The 19,448-nt window shown below is 35.6% G+C and overlaps 1 protein-coding gene across 6 annotated transcripts in view; it reads left to right on the forward strand.

The window, feature by feature from the left end:
- Positions 1 to 2,860: 2,860 nt before the first annotated feature.
- LOC149070932 (uncharacterized) overlaps positions 2,861 to 19,448 on the forward strand; it is a 36,546-nt gene continuing 19,958 nt past the window's right edge. For 2 of the 6 annotated variants that reach the window (XM_089248309.1, XM_089248312.1), the window contains exons 1-4: positions 3,245 to 3,335; positions 11,412 to 11,502; positions 12,910 to 13,058; positions 13,229 to 13,368. In XM_089248309.1, coding sequence (XP_089104435.1) covers positions 11,412 to 11,502; positions 12,910 to 13,058; positions 13,229 to 13,368 — 380 coding nt within the window. In that variant the 5' untranslated portion in view covers positions 3,245 to 3,335. Of the gene's footprint in view, positions 3,359 to 10,860; positions 10,972 to 11,411; positions 11,503 to 12,909; positions 13,059 to 13,228; positions 13,369 to 19,448 lie in introns of all 6 variants that reach the window. The other 4 variants (XM_089248313.1, XM_089248310.1, XM_089248311.1 and 1 more) reach the window with 4 other exon arrangements.

Genomic DNA, 19,448 nt, shown 5'->3' on the forward strand with positions numbered 1-19,448 from the left:
CGAATTGCTTGAAAAATGAGTAGCACACTTTGGTTGGATCAGACAAACTGGGTTTTGTTGAAGCCACAAAAAAAAAAATTCTGCCAGCTGTGTCTGTCCGAGGACTGTTCCAAGTAGAATGGAACGAATTAAAATCAACAATGATGAATGGAGATGAGATTTTAGAAAGAATGGTATTCATGACTGTAGGGATTTCGGAAGTGTCAGCCAAATAGGTTTTTGCTATATGAATGTAGTTGTTATGGAAATGAATCTTGATAATGATTACTTCAACGCCTTGAAGACAGAATTTATGAATAACATGTGAAGGGTATGTAGAGCGAACCGCAGTGAGAACACCACTTCTGCCTGAGCTGTTGTCTCGGTCACATCTGTATATTACAAAGTTTGGTAAGTGGAAACGGTCATTACATGTAAGGAATGTCTCCTGGAGACAAAGTACATCTTTTTGAAAACGAAAAAGGTGTAATCTCTTGTTATTGATGCTGCGCAAGTTCCATTGAAGCACCTTCAATGATGTAAACATAAAGAAAATTGAATAATCTTGACTAAAGCAGAAAGAACAAAATTATGGAAACCATGAATAGCTTATTCAATGAAGTAAAAATGAAAATGAACATATCTGCAAATCTAGCAGTTGAACACAAAAAACAGTACTGGCTTGTATTGAAATAAGAGATGGGGAAAAAGAAAAAAAAAAGTTATCATTGATTATGAAGGTTTGAACATTTTCGCTTTGGTGTGACTGTAGAGGACTCTAGCAATGGCTGCTGCGCAGGAGTATCCTTTGAAGGAGGAACTTGTAATTTATTTTTCTTATGAGGCAGCTCACTGTTAAGTGCAGATGACAATAGTGGTACAGCTTCCTTGATGACTTGAGATATCAGATCTGGAACAATTGACTGACTGTGAACAGTGATCAAGTTCATGCATGGAGATTTTCACATCTTCAATTATTTTTTCACGCATTGTTTCCATTTCTTTACGGACCAAATTTTGGATATCGATTTTCAAGTCTGTGATGGTTGATGGCGCACAATTTATACTTGCTCCGTCGGCAATTGAATTGGAATCCGCTTGATTGTTTTGTACTTGATTATTTCTGCCTCTTTAATAAATGTTGGGCACTTCTTGTCCATGGGATCATGACCTTGAGCGCAGTTTATACATTTAGGAGCATTTGAACATGATTCTGTATCATGATGATCACCACAGGTCCTACAGATAGTGTTGGTAACTGGACAAAATTTAGTACGATGGGTAAATTTGAAGCAACGAGTGCATTGGCTTGGTTTTTCTATAAACTCTTGAGGATGGAAGATTTAGAACCATAATTCGAGATCAGCAGGAATGGAACTGCCCAAGATGGTAATTAACAAAGTATTTGTGGGTATTTTATTTTCCACAAAACGTCTAATGCATAATGGAACCAAACCATTGTCCATCAGCTCCAAAGCCACATCACTCAGCTTTTCAGAACATGGGATATCTCTCAGAAGCATTTTTGAAGATAATGTATCAGTAAGTAGAGTCACTCTGACCCGAATATTTCCAATGGAAGACAGCGATAGGGCCTCCAATACAACTTCAGGTGATGCCGAAGTGAGAAGTAAGGCATCATTTCTTGCGAATCGGATTTCATCGAAGAGATTTGCATTCAGGAATTTTTGTTCAAGGCACATACGTAATTCCATGGGCTTTGATTTTGGGATGGTCGTATCTCCAACAATTTTGACGGCGAACTGTAAATTTGATCCAGATAGATTTTGAATTGATTTGATTTCTTCCTTGGGGCCGATGTCCGAAACCCAGAGATTATTTTCGGCCGATGTGGAAGGTGTCTCCATGGGGGAAAACATATTAGAGGATAGAGAATTCAATGATTGATGGTATTCATTGGGAGAAAACAATGCAGTATTAGAAGTATCCACACCTACGTCACTGAAGAAACACCCCAGATACTAACTATAGTCTGTTTCAGGTTAACTTTGCAGTGCAGAGAAAGGTAGAGAATGTATTCCTTCGCCGCAAAATATAGTTCCCATGTATCGGAGGCTCACGATGATCATTTATGCAGAATATTTAAATTTTTTGAATGATTGAAAAAAATACTGAGAAAATATCGTTCTGAACCGATCTTTATTCGTTTAAAATTTTTAAATTAGAAAATATATTGGTTACCATTATACGTAAAAAAGGATTTTTCTCAGTGAGATTGGCGATAATCAGCCATACCTTACTGAGACCGCGCATCGATACATTGGTTGAAAGGCTTTCGTTGTCATAGCAACGTGTGATGCGGTTCTCTCGTAGCTTCCCCGTTACTGCAAAGTTAACTTGAAACAAACTGTAGTTGACCAAAAAGAGCAAAATAAATATTATATATACGTTGGAACACTAAAAAAAACGACAAAAGCGAAGAATTAAGCGAAACAGAACCCCCCCCCCTGAAAATTAAGCAAACAGGAAGAAAAAGCCGACCTCAAACGCGTGACGAATAAGCCGCCATTTCCCCAGATGACGGTGATTCACGTTGCCCGTGGTGCAGAAAACTTGCTCCTAGGTAAACCCGGCTTTACCCCTGCCGACCAATCATCCAGTTGCGACCCCGGCATCAGCTATTCCGTCATCCACATGCTCCGGTTTGAAGGGCAGAAAAAACACGAAGTTGTAACATACACATCAGGTTTAATGCTAGACGTATTTGATACCCCCAGAAGTAGTCGGCCTATTACGCCTGACGGAAAGCCGGGTTTTCCTAGGAGCAGATTTTTAACGCCACGTGTACCCAACAATTAGGAAAAATGTGTGTCCGTTTTCCTACAGAGCTCAATATGCCTACGACAGCGCTTTACGTCGAGCGTGATAGCCGACCATTTCTGAAGGAATTCAAATGCTCTGCGCATTTCGCCGATCTTCTCTTTTGTTGTGTTTTCTTTCCATTCAAATCGGAGCATGCAGATGGCAGAAAAGTTAATGCGCCACGCTAGGAAAACATACACGAGTAGCGTGATAAAGGTACACGTCTCTGCCAACGCGAAAGGGCTCCTATTCGGTTCACGTGGCCCAAAATACTTGCCCCTTGGAAAAAACGGCGCGAAAATAATTTACATTCACAAAAAAAAATACAAGAGGATAAATTTTTCTTTGCTTTCACTATCATAGAAATAAGCCACGTTGTTTAATTCCAGTCAATTTAAATCCCGGACGTGTTTGTTTTGCATGACGTATAAAGTACTTTATCGGTGGCAACACAACGAACCAAATTTAATGTGGCTATCGCCGGTGTCGTTTCATTTCGTTGAGGATTGTTGTTGTTGTACGAGAAATATTAGGTAATTTGAAATTGCTTGAAAAGGTATTTAAACATTATTTTCAAATTTTGTTGCCAACATAGAATTATTAATTTATCTTTGTTTATATTATGGAGGCTTTCTCAATGATTAAAAAGATTTGATGTTTGTCATGATAACAAACCCCATGTAATTTCAAGAAAAACTATATTGAGCATTTTATCTTTAGTTTTCTTTGAATAATATTATAAATTGAATAAATCGAGCAAAAAATCGATTGAAAAAATTAATAAATTAATTCATCAATCGAGATCGCGTGAAGAAAAGCCACGTAATATTCAATCCCATGTACGTTCGATATTGATATCAAGTAGTCAATGGATATTTGTTATCAAATTTCAGCTGCATAATAATATCAATGTAAAAATGAAACTTTATTTCGATTTATTATGGCCATTGTTAATTATTTTAGTGAATTCATTTCTCTGATTATACAGTAGCAATCAATCTATTACTGGGAGCAATGGACCCAGATGGCTACTGTAAACTATATTCTACTACAAATTCCCCAAAACTATAGTGAAACCTTTATATAACGATACTCTGCAGACCAAGAAAGAGCTTCGTTATATAGGGATTATTGTTATATCGAGAAGCAGCACTTTAACATTAGAATGTAGGCTTTTCAAAAATATTGTTGTAGAAGGATTTTATGGACATGGTCAGAGCTTAAGTATTTTGTTGCCTGGTGAAACAACAGCTTTGCAGCCCCCCCTAAAACGGTTTCCCAGTGTCCAGCAACACCACAATGCGTGCCAGGTTTACATTGGCACGTGAGAATGAATGTCAAACTACTATTTCATGGTCATGAAAAAAAACCACTCGACAATAAATTTTGACAACAGTGTCCACTGCCCTGCAAAAATATTGCAAGTGTGCTCAGACACTTGAAAATTGGGGATGGGGCTATTGTGGCTAGAACTCCAATTATCTCCCCAGGGCTGCAACTATATACTCGTTCAGCCGAGCAAACATGTATTATGCCTGTGTAGTTTGGAATATTTTTAAAAGGTGAATTTAGTGCCCCTACTTTTTCAGTGCTTAGGGCACTAGATCCACCTTCATCCGTGACTTGAGGCAGGGATGGGGGTTTTGTGAAAACTCAAGGCAACTGTGGATTTTAGATGTGTGGGACAATATTTTAAGCTATTTGCTTTAATAGCATTAAATCAGAACATTATGTCAGACATTAAGAATGTTAAAATCGAAATGTAATCAAAGTATTTTTATCCTGTTTTGTTATCCACAAAATTTAGCAGCTTGGTGCAGCCGCACCTTTTGCACCTGCTTAAGTCCAGCCCTGGATTTATTGTTATATCGAGTATCATTGTTGCAAGGTTTCATGGTGCAGTAATACTTCAGCTAACAAAAATGATTCGTTCTAGAATTATGTCTGTCAGCCAAAATTCAATTTTCTATAGGAAATCCTTTTGTCCCATGTACTGCCTTAAATTCGAAGGTGAGTTTTGTAAAACGTCAAGAAACGTTATAAAAAAGATAAAAACTGACAAAAGGCTAAGATGAACAGCTTCAAAATTTGATGGATGAGAACTTACAGGAAGATTTTATTCTACACTATGTACACAACCAAGTCAAGTTCATAGGTGCCACTTATCCATTTTGGTCTGCTCATTTATGTGTCTGATACATGCAGATTGAAAAGATAAGCTCCTAGAATGTCCAGATCAAAGCTTCAGTCCAGGCTGTTCAGTCAGATGGAGTCTTGCACTGGCAAAGAATACAGGCTTCCTTTTTAATGCATTTTCTGTCAGCTGAATCTTTAGTTTCCATGAAATGGTTCAAAAACTCTCAGAAAGAGAAGTGAAGATACGGCTCAAAAGAATTCTGATTCAACCCGATTAAGGAACTTGTAGTCTTTCAGATTTTTGCCGGGACAGTGACAAAAAGTAGAAAAAATTATTCTTTATATATTAGTTATAACCAAGCTTGGTTTTTCAATTACAAAATCTTGTTTTCAATATAAAAACTTAAAGAACATATAAAATTACATAGTATAAAAAATGAATATTCAGCAACCAAAAATATGAAAACATATCCAAATAAAATATTCATCATCCAGATTTGTTATGCAAAATTCATAAGTATAAGGCTTTATAATTATTTATTTATAGAATTTGAAACATAAATCTAAGGTTTTAATTTTATGTGTTTTTGCCACTGGCAAAAATGTTCGTACACAGTCCTGCTTCTTCTCTTGACAACGGCAATGGCTGAAGTCGATAGAGCCTCGACCGTGTTTGGTTTGAAAGAAGGAAAAAGTATTGTTAACAGGCTTTCTCTTTTAGTTTTCATACATGTGGAAAGATGTGTCATAAATGGGTTTATGTCATGTAAACAATTCATTGCCGATTTAAACTTATGAAGCCTGTGCACTGTGTTGCACATAATGAACTTGTCCACTTCTTAATTTTGGTCATTGTGCTGTTCTGTACAGTTGTGCTTCTGCTTCATTGTGCATTTCTGTATTGCTACAGTTTCAGGAGTGGATCAGTTGTTAATGTAACAATATCTGTCAACATTTTTGGCTGGCTCAGTAAAAATAGACGTGTCCTCAGGCACACATTGTAGCCAAAAGTTCTTTCAATACAAGATGTTCCCATCTTTATAGCTTCTACAGTTCTAGCCATGGTGCTAATAGCACCTGTGAAATTCATCCTTGATTTTAAGATGTTTTCTGCATTTGTATCATCTTTGAATGCCTGCACAATCATCTTTGAATGCATAATGAGCCATAAATTTTCGCATTACATCCAAACAAGCTGCTGAATGCTAGATGTGGAGTTAGAAAGTATATAGAAGACTTAAGCACTAGAAAAATCTTCAGGTGGGAGTTTTGAAACATTTATTTAACACATGCAATTTATACTTTGTTCCGATAAAAGAATTAGCACTGCAACAGTGTTTTTGCAGAAAACCAGGAAGGAGATGAGAATATGAAAACCATGAATACTGAAGACTGACTGTAACTCATAATCAAGGTCTAGTGATAGTAATTATGTTGAATGGCGTTAAAATTTAGCGCGCTGTATGGCTGTTTTATGTTAGCGCATGCACCCATATCAACACTGTTCATTAGCCAAGCCAGAAAAGTCACGAAAAATTCATAAGCAGAGCAGTGCCGTCTTAAGGCATGGGCCCACCCGGGCACGGCCCGGGGGCCTCAAGCGAAGAGGGGCCTCACAAAAATGAGATCTGGTTGAAATTTTGGAAAATTTATTTGGTAGGGCCTGAGAAAAATCAATTGGCCCGGGGGCCCATGATACTCTTAAGACAGCCCTGAAGCAGAGCTATTACTATTTCATTTGGGGGCCCTATTAATATTAGTTAACTGTTAAGCTGGAATTGTTGTAAAATGTAGAAAATATTGTTGTACATGTTTTCATATGTTGATCACTTGAGTGTTTTTTTTTAAATACACAGAACTAGATCTAATTCAGATACAATGGCCATTGTCAATTGGAAGAGAAGTTCCAATTGTTGTGACGGCCATTGTTGGTAAAGGTGCCAGAACCTAGGGGCTGAGGCCATTTGAGACCCTACCCCTTCCTTCAATGTTTTGTTCATGTCGGCACCTCTGATTGTTGGCATTTGTTCATTTTATTCACCACTTTCCCAACGCCAGTGGTTGGCATCATTCAATGGCAGTAACCAGTAACCTACTATCCGGTTGAAGGCCAGGATGGGGTTTAGTGTTTTGGTTGGCATCCATCAGGAGGAAAGTTGTATTCTAGTTAGAAATCAGACTTTTAAATAACTTGCCAATGATCGCAGCATGTGTTTATGCCTGTGAGATGCTGTTTCTTCTGATTGGTCGTATTGAATATCAGGCTAAGATTTCATAAGCAAGGTTGTTGTCAAGTTGGCAATTTCCAATTGCACTAAGGTTCTGGCCAGGTGATCCAAATTTTAATTTTGTTTGCCAGACATATTCAGCATCATGTAAATTAAAGATGGTCACCCCCCCCCCCTCCCCTCTAAATCAGAAAAGGTAACACCAGAAATCAATCGTGCCAACCACATACACAAATTCTTTGAGTCAATCACTGTTTGAAACCATTTTAGCAGCACATTGGGTAAGAAATTAGGGTTTTTTTGGCTGGTATCAAACTGATGTCTGTTAGAAACAAACATTTTTTCATCAGATTGAAGGTTATTCATCCGTGAAAAATTGAAAATGAATTGGGAAATGGCACTAAAAAAGATAAGGATAACACATCGGCTTGAAAAACATTCTGGTCCCCAATGAAGAAAATGTTAGAGCCAAAGCATCACTATTGGCAACAGGAAAAAACCCCATCAATTTGCCTGCAACCTCGCTTATGGAATCATAGCCGATTATTGAATTGTTGATGCCCTGTCGGTCAGAGTTGTAATTTTGGCTGGGTGAAACCAATTTCGGCCAGCCCACTGGCTAAAAGTGGTTTTAACCTGCCAAGCAGACTAGTTCTGTTTCTTTCATATAAAATTCTAGAAACTATAAGCATCAAGAGGGTGTATAAGTGAAAGATCTTGGTTATAAGACTATTTTCTGCACTCCTGGTCAAAGAATGTAAGTAATGTAATAACCCTGTACACTTATATGCCTCTCTTACTTATGCCCTCTTTCCTTGTTCCCTTGCACGAGTGAGAGATTAGTGTATGTATAGGTTCATGTACATGTGAATGATATTAAAAAATTGTGGAAGAGGAATCAAATGAAACCTTGTTAGTTTGGCATATGCTTAACACTAGAAGGACCAACATTTTGTTCTGGAAGTTCTACCAGTACATACTACTTCACCAAACACCAACTCTGACCATACTGCTAAATTGCAATTTACTGCCATTAATGAGATGGGTTGGAAATGAAGGCGCTGTCTGTCGGTGATCGCCTCGAACTCATTAGGGAAAATATGTTATCTATATCCTCCCTCGGGTTTGAACCCGGGACCGTGACAGCAACCTTCACATTGGTAGATGAGCATCTTGCCACCATGCCTTACCAGTACATACTGGTCAAAATGATCAGAGGTTGATTTTCATTATAACATCTTGATTTTCATAAGTTTTCTTTGTGTTTAAATGTAGATATGAGTATGTAAGCAATAGAATTTAAGAACTGTCCACCAAAAGAAATTCTAAAGGCCTAATTGAATTTTATTGTTAACCTCTTCTCTCCACAGAGGCACACTTGTGTACACCCATTTTTTAACAGTTTTGAATGGTTTTAAATGATTGTTCTTTCAAGTTGAGACTTGAGGTACTCATAAGGGTACATAACCGATGAATTAATTAAATAATTAAGTTTATTATATTTTAAATTTTTTTAAAGGCCATTTTGACATACAATGAACACAAATCGATCAAAAAATCTTATTAGTCAAAAATGTTTCATGTACAGGGGTCGTTGATGAATTTCCCATGAAATGTCTTTGTGATCTTTTATTATCGTACCGACCAAGATAGAATTATTCTGCTTCAGTACTTCAGCAAGTATTGATGAAGAAAAACAATCACGGGCTCAACTTTCTACTCGCTTTCAGATGAGATTCAATGACTTGCATCACTACATTTTTGGCCATATTAGTATTTTATTTTCAACAAAATATTTGCGGCTATGAAAGTGCTTATAACGTTACTTGCCACATTGACCGTGACGGCTTATCTAGGTATAACTAAAAATATCTTGACAGGTTTTATTTTTTTCATTTATGATAGTTGGGCAGTATAATATTTCAAGCCGCTGTGGGGTTGTGTGGGCATCATGCTGGACTCTCGTCCTTAGGATCCAGGTTCCAACCTCGTTGATGTTACAGAGGTGGTGGCTGAAGTTGGTTTTCTGCGGTTTTCCAGCTTCGAGGTGTAAATGTGAGCCGGTCAAATGCCGGTAAATATGAAAAAAGTCTCTCCACAGAGAGCAGGCAGACCTAAAACACGATACTGACGTAACATGAAAAAATTCAAGCATTTCCATCTTTACTTCAAAAAATGGAATACATATGGCAGCATGAATATGTAACAAACCCAACTTGATAACAAATACATTAGGACCACACATATACTCAGAACACACATTTGGACATGTACCGATTTGTTAGAAATTCTGTAGAGGAATGTGTACAAGGTGCATGTATGGTTAAGTAGTGGTAAAAGTATAATACGAGATGCGGTTCAAAATTAAGGGCCAATCACACGTTTAAAAAAGGAATGGCAATATTGATTGGTTCGCACATGCGTAGTAGCATTACTTGGTCTGTTGGGAATGTAACCACCTTATTGCCGTCAGTTGATTGTTGTCTGCCTTTGCAAGACAGTGTGTTAAAATGAGTGCTGTAATAACGAATACGCCAGTTGTGAAATTCGATCAGTGATTAGATTTCTAAACGCAAGAGGGCATAATGATGCTCAAATTTACTGTCAATTGTGTAAAACATATGGGCCTACTGCAGTGATTGAAGGGAAAGTGTGGCAATGGTGTCGTGAGTGTTAACTAAGGCCATTAAAATGGTCACGATAAGTAGAGGCGTGTCCGACCTAGTGTCTGGACTGACGATCTCATTGAGCATGTGAATGCAAAAGTGAAATAAAATCATCGCTTTACGATAAGCAATCTTTCTCTAGAACTTCCAAAAGTTTCTAGGAAAACATTGTTTAGGATTGTGACTGAAACTAAGTTATTGGAAACTCTGCACGATGGGTATCGAAAATGCTCACGAAGATCACAGAATGGCATCTGCACATGCTTTTCTCGACCGCTTTAACCACAATGGAGATGAATTTCTTTCCCATATCGTCACTGGTGATGAAACATGGATTTCATACGTCAATGCTGAGATGAAACAACAGTCCATGCAGTGGCATCATTCCGGTTCACCTGAACGGAAAAAAATTCAAACAAATCCAGTCTCAAAGGAAAATCTTTTGAGGAAAGTGAGGAATTGAAAATTTCAGTATAAAACTGGCTAAAATCTCAGGCGGCAGAATTTTATGCAGAAGGTTTGAAGAAGCTTGTTTCACGATATCAAAAGTGTTTGGAACGACATGGTGATTATATGTATAAAAATAAAGTAATCATGTAAATTTTTGAAACCATTAATAAATTTGTCTTTTTTTTTTCAATCGCTTTCATTTCATTACTGATCACCCCTTAATTTTGAACCACGCCTCGTATTTCAATATTTTTAATTGTAAATGATCTGGTTCATCATGATAATCGATCGCGATCAGTCAAAATGGCTGGTGTGGACCTTCTAGTGTTAAGATGACAAGTTTGTTTGTTAGGGCATCAAATTATCGAGGTTTTAACTGTAATTATTATGGAACAATTATTGTTCTAGTTTGTTTTCTTTGGACCTACAGTTCATTTACCTTTCTCCAGCTTCTTTTTTCACATTTTCTTGCCACGTTGTTTTTTCCTAGTATGCATATTTAATGTCAGTTGAGGTTTTGATTACCATTTCTACACTGTAATAATTGTAATTTCTTTCTTTTCTCTTTCTCCCTCCAGGCTCTGCCATAAAAATCGGGCTAGAAGAGATCTCGACAACGGGATAAGCCCAGTGGCAGTGTCCTGGTGTTCCCGTCATGTCCAAAACCATACCTAACTCCAAACCTCAAAGTACGAAATGCAAACCAATAGATTTTCTTTCAATGAAAGTAGAATTAGTTTTAAAAAAATGCTAGCACATGGGTAGAGATTTGGGGGGGGGGGGGGAAGAAGCACTGCCCTTCCAGAATTAAAGGTGCAGCCGGCTGATACAATGTATGTGTGTATATATGAATCAGCATCATCACCCCCCAGACTTTTGAGTCTCTCTCTGCCTATGTGCTAGCAGATAAAACAATTATCAAAATTTGTCAAGAAAAGAAGAAACTTAAAAGCAATGACAATTTTGCATCAAAAACCCATCCTTGCCAAAATATAACATGGAGATCAAGAAAAGTAAATTATCCGTAGCAAACCTCTGATATTAGAAATCAAGTTTCACATCTCGTTTACTCGTTTTTATTTATTTTTAATATATATAATTTAATGTGAGGCTTTTTCTTTGTTTTAAGATGGAGCCGAACGTTCGTAAGGATAAAAAGAAGAAGAAAAAGCCTATAATGGAGTCGTCTACTTCATCGAGCTTGGTTCCGTTATATAATGGTGAGTCAATTGGAATGTTTGATATGGGGGTAAAAATTTTGACAATGTAGTACAGGGCTGCTGTGGTGGTCGAGTGGTCATAGTGGCAGACTGGCATCGCGACATCCCAAGTCAGACTCAACCATCACCACAGTGGTGATCGGCTGAAGTTGGTTTTCTGTGGTTCCCAACTTCAAGGTGCAAATGCGAGCCGATTTCCCCTTTAAAAAGTCTCTCCACAGAGAATAACAGACGTACAAACAGTACAAATGTAATTCAATCATTACACTTCACTTCGAAATATAGATGGCAGCAATGAAAAATCAGACAACACTAGATATGCACTCAGACTGTTAGATGCACACACTTATGGCCATATTCACCGATGGCTGTTAACATGCAAGCGCACGTTTAAATGATGGTTATTTAGAAAATAGTATTCTCCGTCCTTAGCAGATTGGTTAACAGCCGTATTTTTTGTGAAAATGTAGCTGCTGCTATTTTGGGTGTTAAAAAATGGTTTTCAGACTTATTTCCCCCCTTTTCTTTAATGTTTATTTCGTGAACTTAGATTTTTTTTTGGGTATTTTTTGAAAATTCGAATTCCATATTGGCGAACTCTGAATTCATTTTGTTTTTTCAGTTGTTTCTCCTGGTAACTCAAAGTCAGTTTTACGGACTTAAAATTTATTTTTCAATATTTTTTGACAATTCTAATTCAATTTCACAGACTTGGAATTGTTTTTTTTAGTTTCTTTTTTTGGAAAGTTAGGTATGTTTTTGGACATGAAGTGAACATCAAGACACTGCCGCTGGGCTTATCCCGTTGTCAAGATCTCTTCTAGCCTGGTTTTTATGACAGAGCCTGGAGGGAGAAAGAGAAAAGAAACAAATTACAATTTTTTCCATGTTTTTTTTTTAGTTCCATGAACTATGAAATGCATCTCATTTTCGGACAATTTAAAGTTAATGTTATTTGTAGACCTTGTCAATTTTAGACCTTGAATTACCAAATACATATATATAAACAGCGGTTCCATCTTTCCTCATAATGTTTTTCAAAGAACCCATCATGGGAAAACACTTTAAATGGAAAATCTTATTGAGGTGGGTCCTTGTATGTAGAAAATGACTTTTGATGACGGGGGGGGGGGGGGGGGGGTTCTGGAGGTTGCTTGCATCATCAACCATCCCTTTTTGAAGATTATGAAATGTTCCGAGAAATTATGAAATTTTGCTGACCGGTGGGGGGGGGGGGGTCAGTGCTTTGTTGACTTTTGCTGACAAGGAGGGGGTCAAAAATGGCTGAAAATATGCTTACGCAATACTTGAATGGCCCCAAATCCATCTTTGGTTCTGTAATTCAAGGTTGCACCTATCAGGGTGATCAAGATTATGGTTACAGTATCTTTAATCTTTTTTTTTCAGTCGAGTCTCATTATGAAGCAAGAATCGCTGATCTCAAGGAAAACAACAAAATATTATCTCAGGCATTGGATAGCTCGTATAAAACAATATCCCTCCAGGACAAAACAATCGCAGAGTTGCAGAAGAGGCTCTCCACTCAAATGCCAAAAGTAAATATTGTCTGAATATTAAAATTTCTGATCAATTTAATTCTGATTGATATTAAAATGTTTTTCTAAACCGAGTTTATTTGAACTTAATTAATGAGTTAATTGTTCATATTTAATTGAGATTATTTTTAAATATAGTAATTTTTAAAAGAAATGTTTTTTTCTTCCAGTTGTTGAGGGTGAAGCTGCAAGTTATTGGCAAAACGTTGAAGGACCTTCTAGAGCTGTGGGATGACACATTCAATTTGGTTTCTGATGAAACAGCAATGTCTAATTTAATGGTAGAGACACAAGAACAAAGACCTGATGGGTAAAGAAAATGCCATTCTTCCTCCCCCTGCCCCAACATTTTTTATTAGCTTTATTATAGAATGAGAGGGGGGTGCACAATTTGCAGCCTGCAAAATGTATGTGTTTCAGTAGAAAAGTATCAATACATGAGGTGCATGTTTGTTCCCAAGGTCATTAAATTAACCTGTTGATGCTATATATTTGTGCAAAATATAGATAGAAGGTGATGAAATCTATAACTATTAGATAAAAGACAGAAAATTCAATAGATTACAATTGTTTTAAAACTAGGCAGGGGTGCAAGAGCTGCGCCGAAACGGTTCTCTTGCTACATGGTGCGCCAAGGCGCCGAATCCCTGCGCATTTGCGCCAATTCTTGTTTCTGGTTCGCGGAGGTACCGCTAATGCACTGTGTTGCATTAAATACCCGGAATTTAGGAAAAAGCAGCATGAAAATTTTGTTCACTGGAATCGTTCTATCCGAGACACTGAAAAAGGTATGGGGCTGGATAAACTTCAATTTTTTTTTTCCCACTTCCCACCATCTACCACAATCGCGTTATGTCGTGACCTTGGAAAGTAGTTCTACTACCTTGAAGTAGAACCTTGAAGTAGTCTACCTTGAACCAATACTGTTATTGGTTAACTGGTGGGCTATCAAAGTCCCTGAATGAATATGCCGAATTTTCCGATTTCGGAGACAGTTTTTTCTCCTGCGGGTTATATACAAAAAATTACTGTAATTTCGTGGCTGCCAACCTGCGTTCAAAGACCGCATACATCGAAAAGAGGATTGGTTTACTCGTTTAAATTACCGACATTTTTCGAAAATCATTGGAAAAGAATGGGATCTGTTAAAACTCCAGCTAAAATATTCATAGTTTTGTCATCTAGTCACTATGCGGTCGTGTGATTATTGTCGGCAGTTGCAGATCGTGGCAATTTCACATTGCGAAAATCCGGATTTGGTGAACACAGGGGCGGCTCGAGGAAAACAATTTCTTCCCATGCGGAATCTGTTTTTTTGGCGCTACTGACAGTGTTTTTTTTTTTTTTGGTAAAATAAGCTTTTTTCACCCTTTCAATTCCATTTGGCACCCCTCCCCGTGCGGCCATATTGGGCTGCACGGTCCGCCGCTGCGTTGGTGGGGGAGGGGCATGCTTTTAACAATAGTCAAAGGAAGGAGTTTGTATTAGTAGCATGTGCTCATTTTACATAACTTCTGTAAGATACCTTTTTTTATATTAATGTCCTACCTTTCCAAAACATGTTGGAGAGAATGAAACGTTTGCATTCCCTCTCATTCATTGCTGGGATGGTACATTACTCCCTTACGTATTGCTGGGATGTTGCTCAACTTTGTATCACCAACAAAACTATTAATTGTGTGTGATGAATGGGTTGCACTACAATGCAAATAATTACAAGAAGTGAAATCAGTTCAGAGAATAGATAGATATTGGGCAGACATATTCAAACTTTATAACCTTGAAAGCAGCCCAAAGTTCAAAATTTTGCCAGTTTTTGTGAAGGCTTTTTTATCTTTAGCACATGGTAATGCAGACAGTGAAAGAGTTCATTGTTAACAAATAAATAAAAGTCTGTTCGAACATTGAAAAATCTGTCCATCCAATGCTTTAATGGAATAAAACATATAAAATCTAAAATCTTATGTTCAAGGGCATGAAATATTTGAAAAAAAATTGTCATTGAGATGCTGAACTTCTGAAAGCAACTCGTGATTCGTAATATATTAACATGCTATTAGGTTGAGAAATTGTTTAAGTAAATAAGGTATTTATATTTTTCTCGTTTTTTGCATTTTGCTTTTAAATTTAATAATTTCTTTAAATTTTGTGAGAAGCTAATTTTTTTTTCACGAAAACCCTTATTATATTCTGCACGCACTTTTTTTGCTATATCAGCATGAATAAGATTTTGGTGTTCAAGCAGCAGAAATTCTTGTTGCCTAGGTTTTTAGTATGCATGTTGCTTAATTTGAAAAGAGTCTCATAATTTTTATTCGTCATTTCAGTAATGCATGTTTTAGTAGTGACAGATAAGATAATTCAGAAAAAATTTAAATGGATTTTGATTTATGAAGGAAATTTATTTAGAATTATTTGTTTCAACCATTTTTGGTAAAACTTTTGGCATTTCACAGAAAAATTACTCCTTATATTGCAGATATAGTTCGTTTTTAGTTCTGCTCCAAAAATGAAATTTGCTGCTCCGAAATAGATGAGGGGCGCTTGCACCCCTGCTGTAGGACATATAACTGGTAGGATGGGATAGAAGTATTACAGCTTTATTGCTGTCACTCGTACACAATTTCTCAATTCAGGCTTGTCATTTGGGAAGAGTTCGGGGTAGGGGGATTGCCTTACCCTGAGAAAAGTTGAAATGACAGGTCTGTCCTAATTCAATAAAGAATTAGAAATTTATATGAAAAATTCAAACAAAAATAGCTTAATGGTTGGCAATATCAATTTATATAGTAAAGCTGGGGAAACATCACATTATCTGGACATTGTCAACAAATTACTTTATTACTCTACATGAAAATATAACAAGAGAGACGAATAAATTACTATACATGCATAATACTAAAACATTCCTCGATCATGTCTCTTATGGAACTAAAAATTCAACTCCAAGATTTAAGGTATATGAAACTTATATTACTAACCAGGAAATAATTACTAACTATTTAAACTTAATATAATTTAAACTAACCCAATAATTAGATTTATAAATTTCTTGGGAAGGAAAATAAGCAAAAAAAAAAAGAAAAAAAAGAACCAAATCAGCAAATAAAAACAAATTATAAAAAATTTCAAAATTTTGTTTCTCATACAAATTTTAAAAGTATCTTTGATGAGAGATGTTAAAATCTTTCTAAAATCAAAGTTAATATAAACGTCTCATGGATGATCTGACACTAAATTCTGGTCTTTGGATCAAAAAGGTCCTGAAAAATGTGCAAAAAAAGTGGATAAGTAAAGAAATGATATAAAAAATAAACATTGAAGAAAAGTTGTATAGGAAACTTAAGAAACACCCATATATTATCCTATGAGATAGAATATAAAAATTATGACAAATTTAAAAAGTATTAAAAACACAAAAGAAAAATACTTCAAAGAAATGTTTGCTATGTGCGAAAAAAAAACAAAAGACTACAATGGAGAACATATGGAATAAAAAACCCTACCAGATTTTCAAGATCCTAGAGATATCTGAAAGTAGTTTCAATAATGACTTTATTAGAAGAAATCTAGATGATACAGTAGAACCTACAAACTGTCCTTGCAGGAGAGTGTTTTCAATAATTCTACCAACTCTGTTGATTTCAGAAACAATCCATGAAACGTTAAAATGAATAATAACAGAATTGAAACATAATAAAGTGAGTGTATATGATAACCTCTGAAATGCTTAAAATCATCTACTATAATTTTCATGTTATAAAAAAAATTGTTGATACACTGGTTAGTCAAAAAAAAAAAAAACAAAAAAAAAACAACAGAAATGACTATTGTTGAATTAAGTAATCATTTAAACAATGCATTTAATAAAAAATATTCCATTACATTATTCATAGATTTAAAACAAACATTTGATAGTGTTGATTTAGATATTTTGACAAAAACTCTACTCTGCAGGCATAAGAGCTCGTATATTAAACTGGTTTAAAACATATTACTATAACAAGCAACAAGCTGTTACAATAAATGTTGTACACATTCCAAACCATAATGAAAGGAGTCCCACAAGGATAGGTACTTGAGCCATCATTATTTCTCATTTATATAAATAAGTTATGTGAAATGATGCCAAACAGTAAATTAATTTCATTCGCAGAATGAGCCAATCCTTTATGTTGAAGATTCAGAAATGAAAGGTCTTGGAAAAAAAATTGAAAGTTGAAGATTTAAGTGCATTTGGCTAAATAACTAATTAAATGCACATGCATAAAAATTAAATTGATCAGCCATGAAACGGTTAAACATAAGAATTTATAACCACCACTTGGGGCAAATTAACTTACTATGTAATTGTCAGGAAATTGAAAGATTTTAAGACTGTAGCTACTTAGGAATAATACAAGATGATCTTATATGGAATATACAATGTGAAAAAATAGTTTAAAAAATTAGAATCTATGCAGACTCAGAATCTACCTAGACTCAGAGAATAATTTACAAAAAATTCCTAAAGGACATCATTTATGCATGAATCTATTCAATAGTAATAATATGGAATGTGTGTTTGGGGTGGGGCATATGATGCAAACATAAAAGCATTAAATAACATAATAAAATAAGATCACTAATAAGAAATACTAAATTTAACAACAATAAAACAGAATTTCAGACACTAAAACACGAGACTATATTTATAGTATTACTAGCTGTTACCCATGGCTTCTCTCGCATAGATTTGATAATCTGGAAATTACTTTGCTATTCTCCCATATATAATATTTGAATGCCTTGGGGGGGGGGGGTTGAATTTTCAGAAATCCCATCTTAGCTGGTATCTATATTATAAATTATAATACTAACGAAATTTCATATTTATAGCTGCAGCGATTTTGGCTAAGCTATGATTTCCCCATATAACCTTTGAACCACTTATGAACCTCCTTAGATCATAAAATAAACCTACTGACTGAATTTCATAGCTGAGCCAAAATTACAGCGATGCTCCATACAACCTTTGGACCCCCCCCCCCCCCTCCCCCAGTGAGTCTCAACATTACAAAATAAAAATACTGACCAAATTTCATATTTCAGTGGTTTCGGCCTGCGTGATAGTCTATAACTTTTAACCCCCTCCCCCCATATGATCCTTTAGAGGGTGGAATTTCGAAAAAATCCTTAGTGAGTCCTTACGCCATAAAATAAAACTACTATCCCATATTTGTAGCTCTAATGGTTTCGGCTCACCATGATTTGTCTATGTAACTTTTGAAACCCCTTTTACCTTAGAGGTCAATTTTTTTTTAAAAAAACCTTCTTAGTCAGTCTTTATGTCATAAAATGAAACCAGACTGGATTTTATAATTATAGCATTAGCGGTTTTGGCTTGGTGTGATTTTCTCAATATAACTTTGTACCCCCTTATGGTCCCCTTATTGGTCAGATTTTGAAAAACCACTTTTTAGTGAGTCAACATCATGAAATGAAAGTGACAAAATTTCATATGTACTGCTTCAGTGGTTTCAGCTCGATGATGATGAATCAGTCAGTCAGGCAGGATTTTATTTTATACATGCAGATAAAATTTGTAATTGTAAATAATACATGGTTAACAATGAGACATAATAGAACATTAACTGCATATGGGAATATCTACCAAGAGCTAATAAAACATTATTTAAAAAATTTCAGCTACACTGCTCCTAAAACATTAAATCTTTTCCACACAATGAATCATACACACAATAACAAAACTGAAACTTCAACATTTATTCATTTGCAAAAAACACAAACTATGGAACAATTACGCAGTTAATAGCAGTTACAAAAATTGATGTAATGTATGACAGTATTGGATGTATGTAGTTTTAAGTATGGTCAAAATTATTATGTGAATATTATATATTGTAAGAAATAAACTTTTTGGAATTTGACCATATCATGTTATACATGCTATTAATCTTTACAATCATGTTAATATTTACAGCACAGACAAATCTTTTCAATCTCTGCGCAGTGTTTATATGTGGGTATTATTTGTTTAGTTTGTTTTCGCATAGATGTTTTCTCAAATATAAGAAAACTTGATCAAATAATTTGTATATAGAGCAGAATCCTGTTACAAGGAACTCCAAGAGTCCGGAGTCACTTTGCCATAACAAAATTTCGTTATAAAGGAATTATATGTTTTTGCATTGCTCCTGCGTACACTTATTTGGGAATTAGAAAAGTGTTTGTTAAAACGAGATTTTCACTATAACTCTGTTCGACTGCATAATATTGATTACCTTAATAATATAAACTGTAAATAAATATATATTTCCATTAACTATAACTGTGATATTTTATGTAAAAAATATTTTAAGTGAAATATCGATTTCATAACCTTAACCA

Source organism: Pholcus phalangioides, unplaced genomic scaffold, assembly GCF_987345545.1.
Source record: "Pholcus phalangioides strain wild (caught in Gottingen) unplaced genomic scaffold, Ppha-v1.0 ptg000020l_1, whole genome shotgun sequence".
NCBI classification, from domain to species: domain Eukaryota; kingdom Metazoa; phylum Arthropoda; class Arachnida; order Araneae; family Pholcidae; genus Pholcus; species Pholcus phalangioides.